Raw genomic sequence first — 15,610 nt, 5'->3', positions numbered from 1 at the left:
AATTTTTTACAAAAAGATTCTGCATCAAAGTGAGCATTTCTCTCTTGAAATTAAACATTTGTTCAACTTACTCCAGTCTGCAGAATTCATTTCTACTTCATGCATCTCCAAACCAAAATTTCAAGGTGTGGGTCCATTCTTATTTTGAAAACTCATCGAATATTGATACTCAGTGATTTTTGGTGGAATTCATATTTTGTAAGAAATGCTAAGTGTTAGGAAGTTTGAGGACATCAACGTACCTGTACAACCAGGAATACCAAAAGCAATAATACAAAAGAAGATCCAAAAATATATTTTGATAAACGAACAGTATAAATATACACAGCGTTTGAAAGGACTAAGTTTTGATCTGTTTATTTAGCATACAATTTGGTTACATGAATATTTTTGATTACCTTGAGGTCTTCCTTGACTCAGTGCCTCAACACTTTGATAAAAAAATCACTATTCCTCATATAACAATAGATGTTTATATAGTTAATCTGTTTTTATAGCATTTAAGATTAATTAAATATCACCTTAGATTTACCTGTATTTCATAATAATTATATGACAAATCTTGCTGCTATTTTCACATAGATATGTTATTAATATAGTTTTTGTCGAAAAACTAAAAGTATTGAGTGTATATATTAGCACGAAAACGAAAAGTAAACCAAGTATAGGAACAGTCAACTCATATCGTGCAAGTGATTGGCTAACACTTTGTTACGAAAGATTTTTGGGGATTTTCGTGGTTTATTTCCACAAAGACTGTCGAATTATCTGCTCAAAGCAACAATGTCTTCGCTATATAATGCACGAAATGAAGGGTGTAACAGATATTCGGAAAGTGCTTTCATTTTCAACTTATATATTGCTATAGTGTTATTTTTTTAATTACATAATTTAATTTAAAATAAAGAAATAAACTAAATATTTTGACAATTTGAAATGTAAACTTTAATTATTTTTTTATATGATTCAGTAATGAATATTAAGATTTAACACAAAAATAAACTAAATCAAATTAAAATGAAAGGTTAGTTATGGGCAATAAATGATTTATGTTGAGGGATTATTAATGACAACTGTTCACTTTGCTCTTGGTTAAGATAATGAGATGTCAGCAACTCAGTTTAATCAATTGTTTACTTCCTACCCCAAGCTGAAAACATGAATATCTGCTCAGCTGAGATCACCAAGCCGTTTGAATCAATCCCAAAATAGTTGTTTCATATAAACTCTGGTACAGTCTTAAAGGATATCATTATACAGTCACAATGGCTAATCCGATATTACAAGCAAAATTCGTTACAAACAGACTTGGGAACCAGAATCTTGTCCACAATGGTTTTAAGTTCCAGGCAAAAAACAGACGGGGTGAAAGAACTTACTGGAAATGTTCCACTGCAAACAGTCTTGCAACAATCAACACCCTTAACAACTTACCAACCAAAGTCTCAGCATACCACAACCATGGGTATGACCAAATGCATCTAAACTGCATGCGTATGGAGTGTTCATATCACAAGTTATACGTTATGCCAGAGCTTGCCGAAACTACACAGACTTTATGTATCGCGCTAGAACTCTAACAAATTGGCTTTTGGAACAGGGTTATGTTGCTACAAGTATTGAAGTCATCACTACAGAAGTGTTATGGTCGCTGGATTACATTCTTTTGATTACCGCTATAACCTTGGTTCCCTTGATTACTCTTTTAATTAATTATATATTACGAATGTGAACTAAGTGCTATAAAATAAATAAATAAATAAAAATATTTAGTTATATTTGTTTCTTTTTCTTGAATTTATCCATAAAAACGGTCCTAAAAACATACAAAAACTTCATTTGCCTGACCTTAATCAACACTTATTTACAGGTTAATTAGTCAATGTTTATACAGTATAATCCCTTGGTTGCACAACTTTTCCCTCTATTCCCACACAAAATCTTTTCTTACCTTAATTTAAAATAGTGGGAATAGAGGGAATGAACCAGAACCTGTTTATTTCTATTCATTCACTCGAATAAACCAATCGTTCATTACATTATTAGTCAATACATTTAAGTTGCCTGCAATATTCTTACTAGACACATAATAAACCACTTGGTGTTTTGCTAGAAATTAAAACCCTTCGAGATTATAAATAGTCATCGTTCATAGAAATGAAAAAGAGCAATGCTGAGTGTTAATTGAAAGAGTTGACTTCAGATATTTCTTGCAGGACCTGGTGGATCCGTATATTTACAAAAAGGGGCAGTGGTTCCGATAATGAAACTTATATAAAGAAAGAGGTTCCAGGCAGACAGTACAATCTCTGTTCCAGGTTAATATTTGTCGTTCATGTTTTTCTAAACTTAACAAAAGGGTGGCATAACCTCAAAACCATCCTGGTCTATCACCCACTGTATCGTGTATTTTTATTACGGTTACCGCCTGATGACATCGGAAGCCCGGAGATGACAAATAATAATGAAACTTTGCTTATAGACGATGGCATGGGTATTTCGATATTGCATTTCTCAGGAATGGTATCAGTCTAGGGTCTGGTGATATTGCTTTTTGTAATAATTATTCCATTTGGCTATTTGGTTATTTTATAATAATGATAGAGCTGTAGGTGCTTGAATACCTTAGACCTATAGACATAATTGTTGAAATTTTGTTTTAAGACCTTGGTGTTAATGTACGTGTCTCTGGAACTAGGTGCCCAGAAACTAAGCGTTTTTACATGACATACGGGAGTCAATGTGATGACTTGTAGGACTTGAGCAATATAGTTTATCAACATACAAATGTCGCTATTTGAGAGGGACATGTATCAAAGGGCATGTTTTATTTTACTGATTGTGGCTTAAGTTTGAATGATTTTACAGACAGTTTCGACCTGGAGATCATTAAATTGAATTTCGACTTGAAAAATTGGGAAAGGCCAAATAGGAGTTTATAGTTCAATTATGCAGTATGTTTGATGTTTTGTGTTAATACGTCTAGGTGTTCCATGTAAACCAATATCGTGCCTAAATATTTCGCAAACTGGATGTTACGATGCATCACGAGTTTTGTTGTGTGTTCAGTAAATGTTCTCGGAAATCAGAATGGTGAATTAAAAAATAAATCAAAGAGTCCATTCCATCCGTCTATTTAAATAAATGTTAACATTTAGAATCATGAAATACAGATAAAATTCAATTTCGGCCTGATGGGATTATTTGTACAAAAGATGCTTTTTTACACCCCCAAATTTTGTTGATGAATTAGTGTTATCTTTTAATATTAACCACTAACAACAATAAGCTTGTGTTTAGATACGTTTGAATTCGATCGCCCAACTTTGTTTTAATTCCTTCTTTAATACCATATTATTACAATTATTTGAGGCGTAAAAATTCAAACGTTCGATATAAATTGATTCAGTACATGAGTACTTTGGTATTTATACCAATTAGGCCTCACTAAAAACTGCATTGTGAGTCCACTTTATTTTTTACTCAATATAAAAACAAGTACTTTATATACATAACCCATGCAACCATCGAAAACAGATACTTATTTCGATTATAAATTATTATTACATCTGTATTTGAAAACTTAATCAGAAAAATGTTTGATGGGAGAAATTTCCGCGCTGTTTTCAACATATTTATCTTTGTGTCTTGCTATGGTAACGCCACTGAAATACTGTAACTAATTACCGCAACCTCTTCTGTTTACCGGAATGTATATATACAATTATGGTTCTGATATACCTCCGTAGTGTTATTCTTATTCTGTTTTTCTGTGCTTGTCTTACTCGTTGATGATCTATTCTTAAGTCCAGACATCGACTTCACCATGTGTATGTTTTTAATATCCAGAACCAATTAAGTAGAAATGTCAGTTTTGCATCTAGACACATACATCTCCAAAGTAGAGACCCATGCGATTACTTTTCTTTCTTTCTTTCTGTATTTGTAATCACTATCACCATTTGTCATTGTCACCATTTGCCAAATGCATATTTTGAAACAAAATTTAACAAGCATTTATATTTCAGATTACATATATATACATGTATACGTGTATGCATGTGATAGTTTTTTCATGAAAGAACTTGGTCTTGGTATACCTAGCAATGTTGAGGGAAGTGTTTTGTGTAAGACAAAGTTCACAAAAGTACCTTTTGGGAAAATAATCCAGGATCCATACCAGGGTCCTAAGGAGAAACGTTACAGCTAATTTTAAAACCATGTACTCATATTTAACCTGTTAGAGTGAGAAATTGTCCCCAAGACCTCCACAACTTGTTTACCAGCCGCCTGTGATATTTATCTAAGCTTGAGAAATAAACCTTTCATACAATTGTAACTAAATATACACACAATGATCTACTTTACGTCATTTAGAAAGTATTACGCTTTTGTCAAATAAAATAACTTTTGGTATGATATATGCATTCCCTTTCATTTATATTAACCGTTTTCAAATACCAGTAGCAGGGGCTTCATGAAAGTGAAATTTGTTAAACCAGGCTATATCATGCAATATTTATTTTTTTTTTAACTTAAGGTTTTGCTCGGTTTAAACAAGTGATCACTTTACACTGGTTCAAAACATGAATGGATCTCATAATTAAGATCTGTGCTGCCTGTTTAACAAAGATATTCAACGACGTGTCATAAATTGTGAAATACCACATTATACAGTGGAACTACATATAATACACTCTGTTGCGTGTCAGTTTGAATCAGAGTACCGGTACAAACAAAACTGACAAAATGTTAATAAATATTAAGGTATCTTACACGTCGTTAAATACTCACACAGAACCAGTTATAACTATCGTAAAGAGTAATTAAAGGAACCAAGGTGATAGCGGTAATTAAAGAATGTAATCTTGGGACAAAGACCAGACATGTAAGACAGACACACACAACAAAGAGCATAAAGTAATTAAAATCATACATACAAAGGAACAAAAGTAAATGAGCAACTCTGACTCCACTAAAAACTGGGAGCATATACTAGGTGCACCGGTAGGGTAGGCGTCCTCTGCTTTTCTAGAAACACCTGCCGAGTTGTCCGGGGTAGACGAAAGAGGAAAGGAAAACTATGACACGTTGAACAAATCAGTTTTCGTGGCGCAGATGGATACACCGTAGCGATTCACGAGTTCATGATGACGACCATAAAACTTCTGTAGTGATGACTTCGATCTTGTAGCAATATAACCCTGTTTCAGAAGCCTATTTGTTAAAATTCTAGCGCGATAAAAAAAGTCTGCATAGTTTCGACAAGCTCTATAGAAATCAGCTATAAAGTCAGCCTCATAAGAGTGAAGGAATAGGTCAGCAAGTAGAGGAGCACAATTTGTTCCCATCGGAATGCCGACCGTTTGTTGAAAAACCCGTCCACCACAGTGTACAAATATGTTGTCGATTAAAAAATCCAGCATTTTGTAAACATCTTCTTTTGTATATTTGGAAGATGATTTGGAATTATATTTTACAAGGTATGAGGAATTTCTACCAAGAACTATATATTTGTATCTAGGTGAATCGTCTTTAAAAAAAACAAAACAACGATGTATAATGTTTTTAAGTCGAGATTTTAACTGAGTATGGGGGAAAAAGTATACAGTGTTGACAAATTACAGTTTTAATGCTATTATATTCTGATAATAGTTTTGAACTGATTGTCTCCTAAAGATCTTTCGAATTTTTCAGGATCCACATTTAATTAATACCACTACAGGATTAACAAATGTTGTGGTAGGAAAGCAGACCCTCTTTGACAGCTGTGAGTATAGAAGTTAAACGTTTTTAAATGGGTTTGGTGGTACATATTGCAGATCCACGTAACGTTGTTTGTATGGATTCTTGTGGAGTTTAGGAATCCAGTACAAAGACGGTAAATCACAATCATCGTCCTTGGTAGATAGACCAAAGAGGATAACAAAGATTTATGGTTTTCTACAATCTCTTCTTTGAAGAGTGTGATAGCAGCATATGTATTATCACTGATATAATTTTTTACGTCTACCTCTGATCATAAACGTTGGATGTAAAACGTTTTGCAGATAAAACAATGTTGTTTTGGGCTCTGTCTGCTGGTACGACAACATATTTGTTATGTATAGTGCACAATGTTTTTCGCTACATCGGGGTCTTTGAAACCGATGTAGCATTGGCACCCATTGACCTACTTAAAACTTTCATTCGTTTCAAAATTAAAAACCTCACGGCCTTAGACCACTCTGACAGAGAATCTTCATGTTCTCGTTTTATCAATTTTCTTGCGCAGTCCTTAAGAACTTTAAAGTTATAATTCCAATTTATGGAGCGTGGTTCACGGTACTTGGGACCTTTCAAAAGGATATTACGCAGATATTCGTTTTTGATGATGGTTAATCTCCCTCAACGACGTGACGGAAGGACCATATTTGAATGGAGAGTTTTTGCAAGAACAGACAGGTAGTTTAGCCTTGTAGTCCTCAATCCCGAGATTTTGAAATCGCCTTTTATAATTGAAAATTTTGAATGCAATGGGTGAAGTATAGGAATATGAAATAATTGGTATGGATTTGTCTTTGAAAAATGGGGATATTTTGTTGTTTACATTTTTGTGATGGAGGTTGTTAGCCAAATTAACTGCCTCTATACCTTTGTTGACAAACGGTAGTGGAAGAAATGATCGTTTTTCTTCATCTTGACTTTTCACACAAACTGATTTAAAGAGTCTGTGGAAACCAATATCCAAAATGGTGACAACAAGTCATTCATGTCTAATGATGAGGTAGGTTCAGAAACAGAAGTATCAAGACTTGTTTTGTAAATGGAGTGTACACATGTAGTAGAGTGAGAGGTATAGAATAGAGTTTGGTTCTAATGTGATAAGGTCCACGAGGTCTGTGTATGAAAGGAAGGAACTCCATTCCCGTCTTGGATTTTTGTCAAACAAATTCATCCATCATATTTATGCTATTTTTATATTGACTTGAAAGGTTTCCTTTTGATGTTGCCATTGCATCCTTAAGGTAATGCAGTGATGTAATGTCCAACAGTGTGAGAGATATGCGGAGTTTGTCTTGCATGCTACACGTGCATTTATGTCTAAGTCTGTGTTATGTATCTGTAGTTATAGATTATATTTGATAGCCAAAACAACGCGTTTAGTTCCCATGCCATAAAATAACACCAATACGATATTACAAGTACGTAGTCTGCGTATCCAGCACTTCTCTCTTCCCTACGATAGTTTTGACTTAGAACGGGACTGTTCGTAGGATGGTAATTTTTTTTTCTAAAATAAGAACTTTCATAGGGAGGATTGAATGATCTTGTTGATTAAAATGATGATAAACTGTCGGGAATTTGGTGGTATTAATTCCCGAAGAATGACCGCACATTATTTTGTTGAATCGTTCTCGTGTTTCACCGACATAAGCCAAAGTGGACAAAATGAGTAAAATGTTTTTTTTTAATATTACGAATTCATTTTCTAATATTACAAATTTGCCATCTAATATCACAAAACCATTTTTTAATGTTCAGAATTCAATTGAATTTCTAATATTAATTCTAATATTAAAAAAATGGATTTGTGATATTAGATGTCAAATTTGTAATATTAGAAAATGAAAGTTACTACAATTTTTCCATTTCAGAAAATCATTTTGTAATATTATAAAAATGTGACTGATTTTGCAATATTCCAAAGTTATTTTTTTATACTACAAATTCCTTTTCTTATATTACAAATTCATTTTCTAATATTAAAAATTCAATTTGTAATATTACTAAATGTGTGATATTTTGTATTATTACCTAATTATAAGGTTTTATCTTGTTTATTAAATATACGCATATTTTTCTCTATTTTCAAAATTTATTCAGGACAGGGCGATCTATTGCACTGTCGATGTACTATTGCACGGTTCAATAGTCTCCTTGAGGAGTTTATTGCACTGACCCCATAATGACCTTTATCTAGGCCTTTTGATTGGTTGAACTTTTTTACGCGCTTCATTTAATTGGAATTTACACACAAAAAACGTAGATGTAACTCTCGTCTGCCAATTCGTAAACATGGAGCGGTCAATTTCCTATTCCTGGTCGAATGGTTGTCTCTTTGACATATTCCCCATTTCCATTCTTTATTATATCTCATAGACAAATTAGGTAATAAAACAGTTATTAAATGGGTGCAATAGAGCAGAACATTTGTCTTTTGGTACTGAGAATGATCAAGTGATCTATTGCACTCGGCCGTTGGCCTCGTGCAATAGAACTCAGGACAAATATTCTGGTCTATTGCATCCAAGCCATTTAATAACTGTATAAAGTTACAAAATCAGGAATTTATAATAATAGAAAATTAGTATATTAGTATTAGTATATTAAATAATTCAATTCAGTATCGTGTAATGTCACTCAAGACGCAATACACACGTGAGACAAATATGAAATGTCGACTAAACTACCAAATGATGTCTAAATACACGTATTTTATTCTTAATTTTGAAAACTTAATTAATGCAGTAAAGAAAAATGCCCCCGATTAAGGTTTTTATTATATAAGGACTAACCCCAGTAAGGATCGCCTTAGATTTAGAAAAAAAAAACAACGTGTAATATAATACAGAATACTACAGAAATATTGTAATATTATGTCTTTGTTGACATATAAATGTGCATCAGCGACACATTGACAATTCGTTATATAGGTTCATGTACACACACGAAGTCCCTTCTAATTTAATACAGGTCAATAACTATACTACTGTAGTATGTAAGTAAAGACATCTTCCACCTTTGTACTCCCATGCATCAGCTCATCTCTGACACCAATATGCGCACGCTCATTTAAAATAAAATTGATCTTACTTAAATAGTATTTCATCGAAACCACCACTTCAAAAAAGAATAGCTTATAAACCATAGAAACCACCCGGCTACACCCCAGACGATTAGTATGACTGTGTTTTGCTGTTAACGAGTTAAAACATCCGATTTTATAATGCATGGACAAACTAAAACGAATATAATTACAGTCATGTTTTTAACATGTATATTGTGATACGTGTAACTCATATACAATGTAGTTTTGTACTGACTTGTCTGATTTTTACTAAATAAAAAGTGTGATATTTCATAAACCTTTTACAAAGGCAGTTGTCAAACAAATACATGTATCACGGAGGCGTATTAACGTCAACTAAACTGTTTATTTTTATTATCATTTTGCGTTTTCATGCATAGTTTTGCATCTAAACATCAAACATGGAACATCCGCTACAGATTCTGAATCCCGTAATACTTGCACAGGTTTCATGCCATGGTTTTCAGTGCTAGCGAGTGTGTAAGACGTTTGGAGATCGTTTTCTCGACCAACTTAATTGCAAAGTGTGGATAAATGTGATGGGGTGTACAATGATGAACGTCAATTGATTGTTTTAATTTGGTCCTGTGTATACTCAGGACTTCTGAACGGTATTAAGATGCACCGAATGGCGATTAAGATCCTCTTTTAAAATTCTTTTAAAAAATTCTAGGGCGGAACCGGAGTATTAAAAAGGGGCTTCAGAGGTTACCATGAGAGGGGTTTCAAGCTATTATCTGCACAATTTTGTGCAAAATTTATCACGTTTTTAAACGTTTCCAGAAGGGATTCCCCGGGAAACACTTATTCTCTGTCTAAGTAAGCAAAAAAGATGTAAAACAGAGGTAAATGAGCAAGAAATAATATATTTGTCGTCTTTTTCTTTCTTTTTGATTTCTTGCCACCCTGTAGTCCAAGACAGCGCCAACAACATAGTTAAAAAATCATGCAAATGATAATGATAAAATGATTCATTCTATTTAATGAAAGTATTAACATTTTTGAGAAAATGTTCTGGTTCGAAAACGGAAACACAACTGGGTCCGCCCAAACACTGCAAAGACCGGTCTTACAGTATTAAGACCATTAAAGAAGCACTAAGACCAATAAGAAGACTCTTTTCACAAATAAAAGTACTACCAGTGGAAAGGACATGTAAAACTGCATGTAATGCTTTAAGATAAATAAAAAAAAAATAATTACATCGTCAGATTTGTAGTCTTCTGTGCAAAGTTTTCCCGGCACGTGTCAGCCATTACGTGGGTAACAGACTCTGACCTGGACTCTTTGAGGTCTATAGTTGGGTGTGGATACTTTTATTTATTAGTTGAGCATTTGTTTGAAACATTTAAAATCAGCCATGTGGACATCTGATAGTGCCTAGGTTTTCATTTAGTATTTAACCGTGATTAATTTATTCATTAAATATTTCATGTAATTTAAATCGTAAAAGAGTAAAAATTGAGTTGAAATTAAAACACGGATGCGAAGGAAATGATATTAAAAAAGAAAACCCTTGAAAATGTATTCAATTTGAGCAATAAAAGTTAATGCATGCATTTTCGTCAATTTGAAAAAAAAAAACATAAATTTATATGAGAATTCGCTTGTTCCTATTTGAAATCAGCCATGTGGGCATCCGATAGTGCCTGTGTTTTCTGTGTTTTCATTAACTAGTATTTAATCTTTATGAGACAACCGTGTATAATTTATTTTCTCATGTAATTTAAAATCGTAAAAGAGTATCGTTTTTTTTTCGCCCTGACAACAAGAAATATTAATACATGATTTTACTTGAAGAAAGGACATGTTCTTTTTATTGAAATGCATTGGAACGAAGTTAAGGTAATTTGACTTGACTTTTTATGGTGTATCCATCAGCACCATGAAAACTGATTTATTCAACGTGTCATAGTTTTCCTTTCCTCGTTTGTCTACCGCGGACTTGACTTTTTATGAGCAACTCGGCGGGTGTTTCTAGAAAAGCAGAGGACGCTTACCCTACCGGTGCCCCTGGCCCATGCTCCCAGTTTTCAGTGGAGTCGGAGTTGCTCATTTGCTTTTGTTACTTTGTATGTATGGTTTTAATTACTTCATGTTCTTTGTTGTGTATGTCTGTTTTCCATGTCTGGTCTTTGTCCCTGGATTACATTCTTTTGATTACCGCTATAACCTTGGTTCCCTTGATTATTCTTTGAAATAGCCGGTTCAATCTATCTTTTCTTTCAGTTCCAAAAATATGAAAGGATGATTGATTGGATAGTAAACGATTACTGCACTTAAACGAGATCAATATGAGGTTTTATGGAGCAGAGTACAACAATATTGAACTCGGTTTTGCCTCGTTCAATATTGTTGTACTTTGCTCCATAAAACATCAAACTGATCTCGTTCAAGCGCCGTAATTGTTTTATTACATAAGGTTCTATTTTATGTTTTCTTTAAATCGTCTTATTTCAGTGATATCAGAAAGAAAATTTACCTTCATGTTTTTGTGTAAAATATTTTGTTTAATGTACGTTTATATTTTGATAATATAAAGGTAGGAGTATAATTGTACGTACATGTACATGCACAAAAGTTTAATTCATTTGGGGTGATTTAGAGCTTTTCACAGGGACTTAAATTCCATCCTTTTAAACGACATAGTCCATGGCCAAACGTTTTCAAAGATGACCTCTGATACCAGTTCATTATTCTGTTCTCGCTTCAGTGTAAACTTTCGATAGAATGGGAGGTCTGACTTCTGAGGTGTTACGGATTCTAAACTGACTGACAAGTCCTTTTCTCGTAAATATTTCGTTGAAAGTCTTAGCGTTTGGTCTGTCATTTGTCGTGTGTTTTCAGCATCCTTTTTCGTACTAATTTCAGTGATTTCTGAATTAGTTTTATCGGCAAATCTTCTTGTATTAGCTCCAGTACTGTCAGAGTTACCGTCTACGCTGGGCGCTGACATTGTTGTTGTTGTCTTATGTATATTCCACCACTTCCTGGAGAACTGCAGGTCAGGAACTTATATTTAATGACTCTGCATAAAATCCCTACCTATAATTTGATTTCGGTAAAACTACAATATACTAGAGAGTAACTCTAGTCCCTGGTGAGACTCAACCAACCATCCATGTTATGTTCCCTATTTTAAAAGGTTACTCTATATATGTGTGTACATGGTTATATATAGTTAAAGTCACTACACATCATTCAAATTATTATATCAAATGTTATATCTAAGCTATTGCTGCAGCTAGCAGGTTTGAGCGTGCAATATGCAGAGTATAGCAGAGTCAAATACTGATAGTTTGAATTTCACTACGGCAAATGTTCGAGATATAAGGAAATAAGGTAGTATCAAGTAAGAGCAGGAGTAGGTCACTGTCATTGTTTACAGAAAGTTGTTCCAGTTCAAGCAGTTTAAAGTTTTAAAGACTGCATAAAAGGTTGACGGACATATTGTAGTGCCGTACAGGTCACAATGAAATGTAGTCGATATTCCCCACCATCTCTACATAGTGGACATGTCAGTTCTACCTCAAACTGATTGAACTTATGACGATTTGACTGAAGAATATATAATCCAAGTAATATCTTTCATTTGCATACATTGTAGACTTTTCCAGCGGCCAGATTGTCAACATTAAGATATCCTAGCGATGATTTACTTTTTGCTTCATCCTTCAATTTTTTTCAAGTATCTATCAACTGATCTGTAAACCATATACGTCCAGGTAAATTTTCCAATAGGGTTTTCCAGAGAAGTTCAAAAGCTGACGGGAGACTGTATTGCACCAGTATGTCTCTAACTAAAATAAACCAACTATGAGATTTACTGTCTTTAATAGAAAGTTGCCTCCAGGCAAGTTGATTTTCAACTGAATTATAATCCCTGCAGATACTTCCATATGATAATTAAGATTCTGTTATGCAGTTCAGCAGTTAACGGTAATTCACCAAGTAGTATATATGATGCACAGTCTGCAGAGCGATCTGAGAGATGTTGGATATGCTAAAGTAGTAGCTTATAATAACTGACAAGATTATTTAGATCTTTGTATTCAGGCGAGTGACATCCAGCCCACAGATTAATCTAGGCACAGTGTAGGTTCTTATCAAGCGCACAGATACAAAGGGATTGCATACATTAATACCATGGAGGCCTGTGCCCATAAATGCATCGACAACTTTTCTAGCAATAATGATTCTCTCTGTTGGAATACTGGATATATCAAAGTTTGATTTAGAGTCCCTTGTTATTCCAAGATGTGTAGCTGTGTCTTATTCTTGGAGTTCATAGTCGTTTAACTTGAATGAATAATTACTGGTATCTCTGTTGGAAACACATAGCACATTTGATTTAGTTTCATTTTTGATAGAGTATTGTTGTAGATTTGCATAGTTCTCCTGTATTGATAGCATAGTCTGCAACTCATTTGGACAATTTGAGACTAGTGTAAGGTCATCAGCAACTTTAGGGGTTCCAAAATAGATTGCATCTATGTAACTACCAATATCACAGTATTCAAGGAGTGGATTAATGAACACAGCTTATATGCAGGAAGGAAATTGCTTCGAGAGACTGTTTTTTTTCATTTTACTCGAGACCTTAAGTCCTTATACCATTCATTCAACATAATCCATTCATTTCCATTAATTCCGGCTAGGAAAATCTTTCTCAGCATTGATCCATGCCAAACTTTGTCAAAGGCCTTGGCCACATCTAAAAATCCAAAGAATACGGGAGATCAGTTATCTCTTGCCTCTGCTCTGAGCTCTGTTACAATTAATGCCACCCTAGAAGATGATACACCAGTTGTGAAACCACGTTGAAGTTTAGATTGTCCCGAGGCAATCTTATTTGTTACTGAATGGAGATGTAGTTTCTCCACCAGTTTACCATTAATACTAGCAACAGCGATCTTAGGATAATTGTTAGGATCATGAAACGCTTTACCCTTCTTCTTGAATACAGGTGTTACTGTTCTAGTTCGAAACTTACCTGGTATCAGCCCTTTGTCAAAGATTTGATTGGTCAGTTTTGTTAAGAATGTTAGTAGTTTAGACCAGCCATACTTTAAATGTTCTGACATTACTCCTAAACTATCTGGAGGCTTGCGACGTTTCACGAATCTCATCATTAGTTGTAAGATTTTGTTCATTCACAGTGAGGTAGGTAGTTCCCCTGTTTCCATCTTGTATCTGCTCACCTATAAGTTTGTAAAAGATGGTTTGATCTCCCTCATGGGCTGCCATAATATTCTCATATTTTGATCTCCTTTTACTTGCCTCGTACTGACGTTGTAGTTTACGGAGGTTCTTTTTTTATTATTTCATATGTTTAAAGTGTTCGTTGCATGGATCAGCTGGTCAACCATTCTCCTTCAATATCCAGAAGTATAGCTCACTCTCTTGACATGCCTCATTGATTACAGGTGACCAAGTGCCTTTTTGTTTCCACCGCTTTGTGGCTTTTATTTTTGGTTTTGATCTACTGGAAGCAGTAGTGAGTGTATCACACAACTGGTGTATCACGCAACTGCAGAAAGAGAGAATTTACAGTTTTTATTTGTTTGTTGGGGTTTAACGTCCGAGCAGCAATATTTCAGCTATATTCAGACGATGAACATGAAAGGAATGATAAAATGAACATGAAATGTTGATGAAATGAAAAAAGGGGTGGGACACATGGACAATGGGGTCGACAAATTTTGATTGCCACTGGAAATAGGGAGAGGTGGGTAGGGTCGGGCAATTTAGCCTCCTGTGGCGGAGCCCTATGGATCCTACTCCGGAAGAATACCACAGTAGGGTTCTTTAACGTGCAAGGAACGTGGCATCTTTCCCAACACGGTGCACCACTATGGTTTACGGCCAGGTTTTCCGTATTATAGCCTAACAACCCCAGCATGTAACACGCCTGGTGTACCCCATTCCACCACCTGGAGCACACATCCAAGTTGCTCTGTGGGAAAAGCGCCCTAGCCCCCGGCTAAGGTTATGAGCAATATTTACTCGCCTTTTACGACAAGCTTAGCGCTGCTGCAAGCCTATTCTTTTAACACCCGGACCTGCACGGGGGGAATTTACAGACTCTACGGGATTGCGACTACGTTCTAAGTTTTCAATGGGAGTAGAGACGAGTTCTTGATAAAGTTCAATGTCAACTTTTTCCCAGTTTATTTTGTTGCTCTGTATAAATACTTCATCATCCGGTTTCAAAATATCCAGGTTCACCCTTAAGGCACCATAAATAGGATCATGTTGTGACGTGTTAAGAGGCTCTCGTTCAAGTGTTTTGTAGTTACTAATGATTTCAAATTAACTTTGAATGATATAGTCGATTTGGATCTTACTGATGTCATTTGGATAAAAATAGGTAAAGCACTGCTTGCTTGAAGCTGGCGGGTTTACACATTTCTCATCTTGTATAAATTGGATCAATAGTTTATCCCTTGTTGTGGGACAATCTCTATTCAGAGATACATTAATATCTCCGGCAATTATTATTTCAAAGTTGGCCTGTATTTATGTATGATTTCTCTTAACACATCAAGCCAGTCCGCATATTTTAGGTCAGCAGTTGCTTTACCCCGACATGGCAAATTCACTCCAATAAGAATTATTGGTGTAGGTGTCGCAGTTATCTTGGCAGTTGCTCTGCTTGGAGATCCATCCGGTTTTTCTTCTATGCTATTACTAAGATTATCTCTGTAACAGATGGCAATCCCACCCATGCCCCGCGAACGTTGAAGTGGTGAGATCGAA

General features: G+C 34.7%; 1 protein-coding gene across 1 annotated transcript; it reads right to left on the bottom strand.

Moving 5' to 3' along the window:
- Window positions 1-13,590: 13,590 nt before the first annotated feature.
- Window positions 13,591-13,980, bottom strand: LOC148600347 (uncharacterized). Its single transcript, XM_088558136.1, has one exon. It carries the CDS (start codon window positions 13,978-13,980, stop codon window positions 13,591-13,593), a length of 390 nt encoding a protein of 129 aa, XP_088414262.1.
- Window positions 13,981-15,610: the final 1,630 nt, after the last annotated feature.

This window comes from Perna viridis, chromosome 13 (genome assembly GCF_037379345.1).
Source record: "Perna viridis isolate PV_CMFRI_1.1 ecotype Kerala chromosome 13, ASM3737934v1, whole genome shotgun sequence".
NCBI lineage: Eukaryota > Metazoa > Mollusca > Bivalvia > Mytilida > Mytilidae > Perna > Perna viridis.
This window is presented reverse-complemented; position numbering and strand designations above follow the sequence as displayed.

What these genes read in the sequence shown, in the direction of transcription:
- LOC148600347 (XM_088558136.1), bottom strand. Translation starts at nt 13,980, where the DNA reads ATGAGATTCGTGAAACGTCGCAAGCCTCCAGATAGTTTAGGAGTAATG.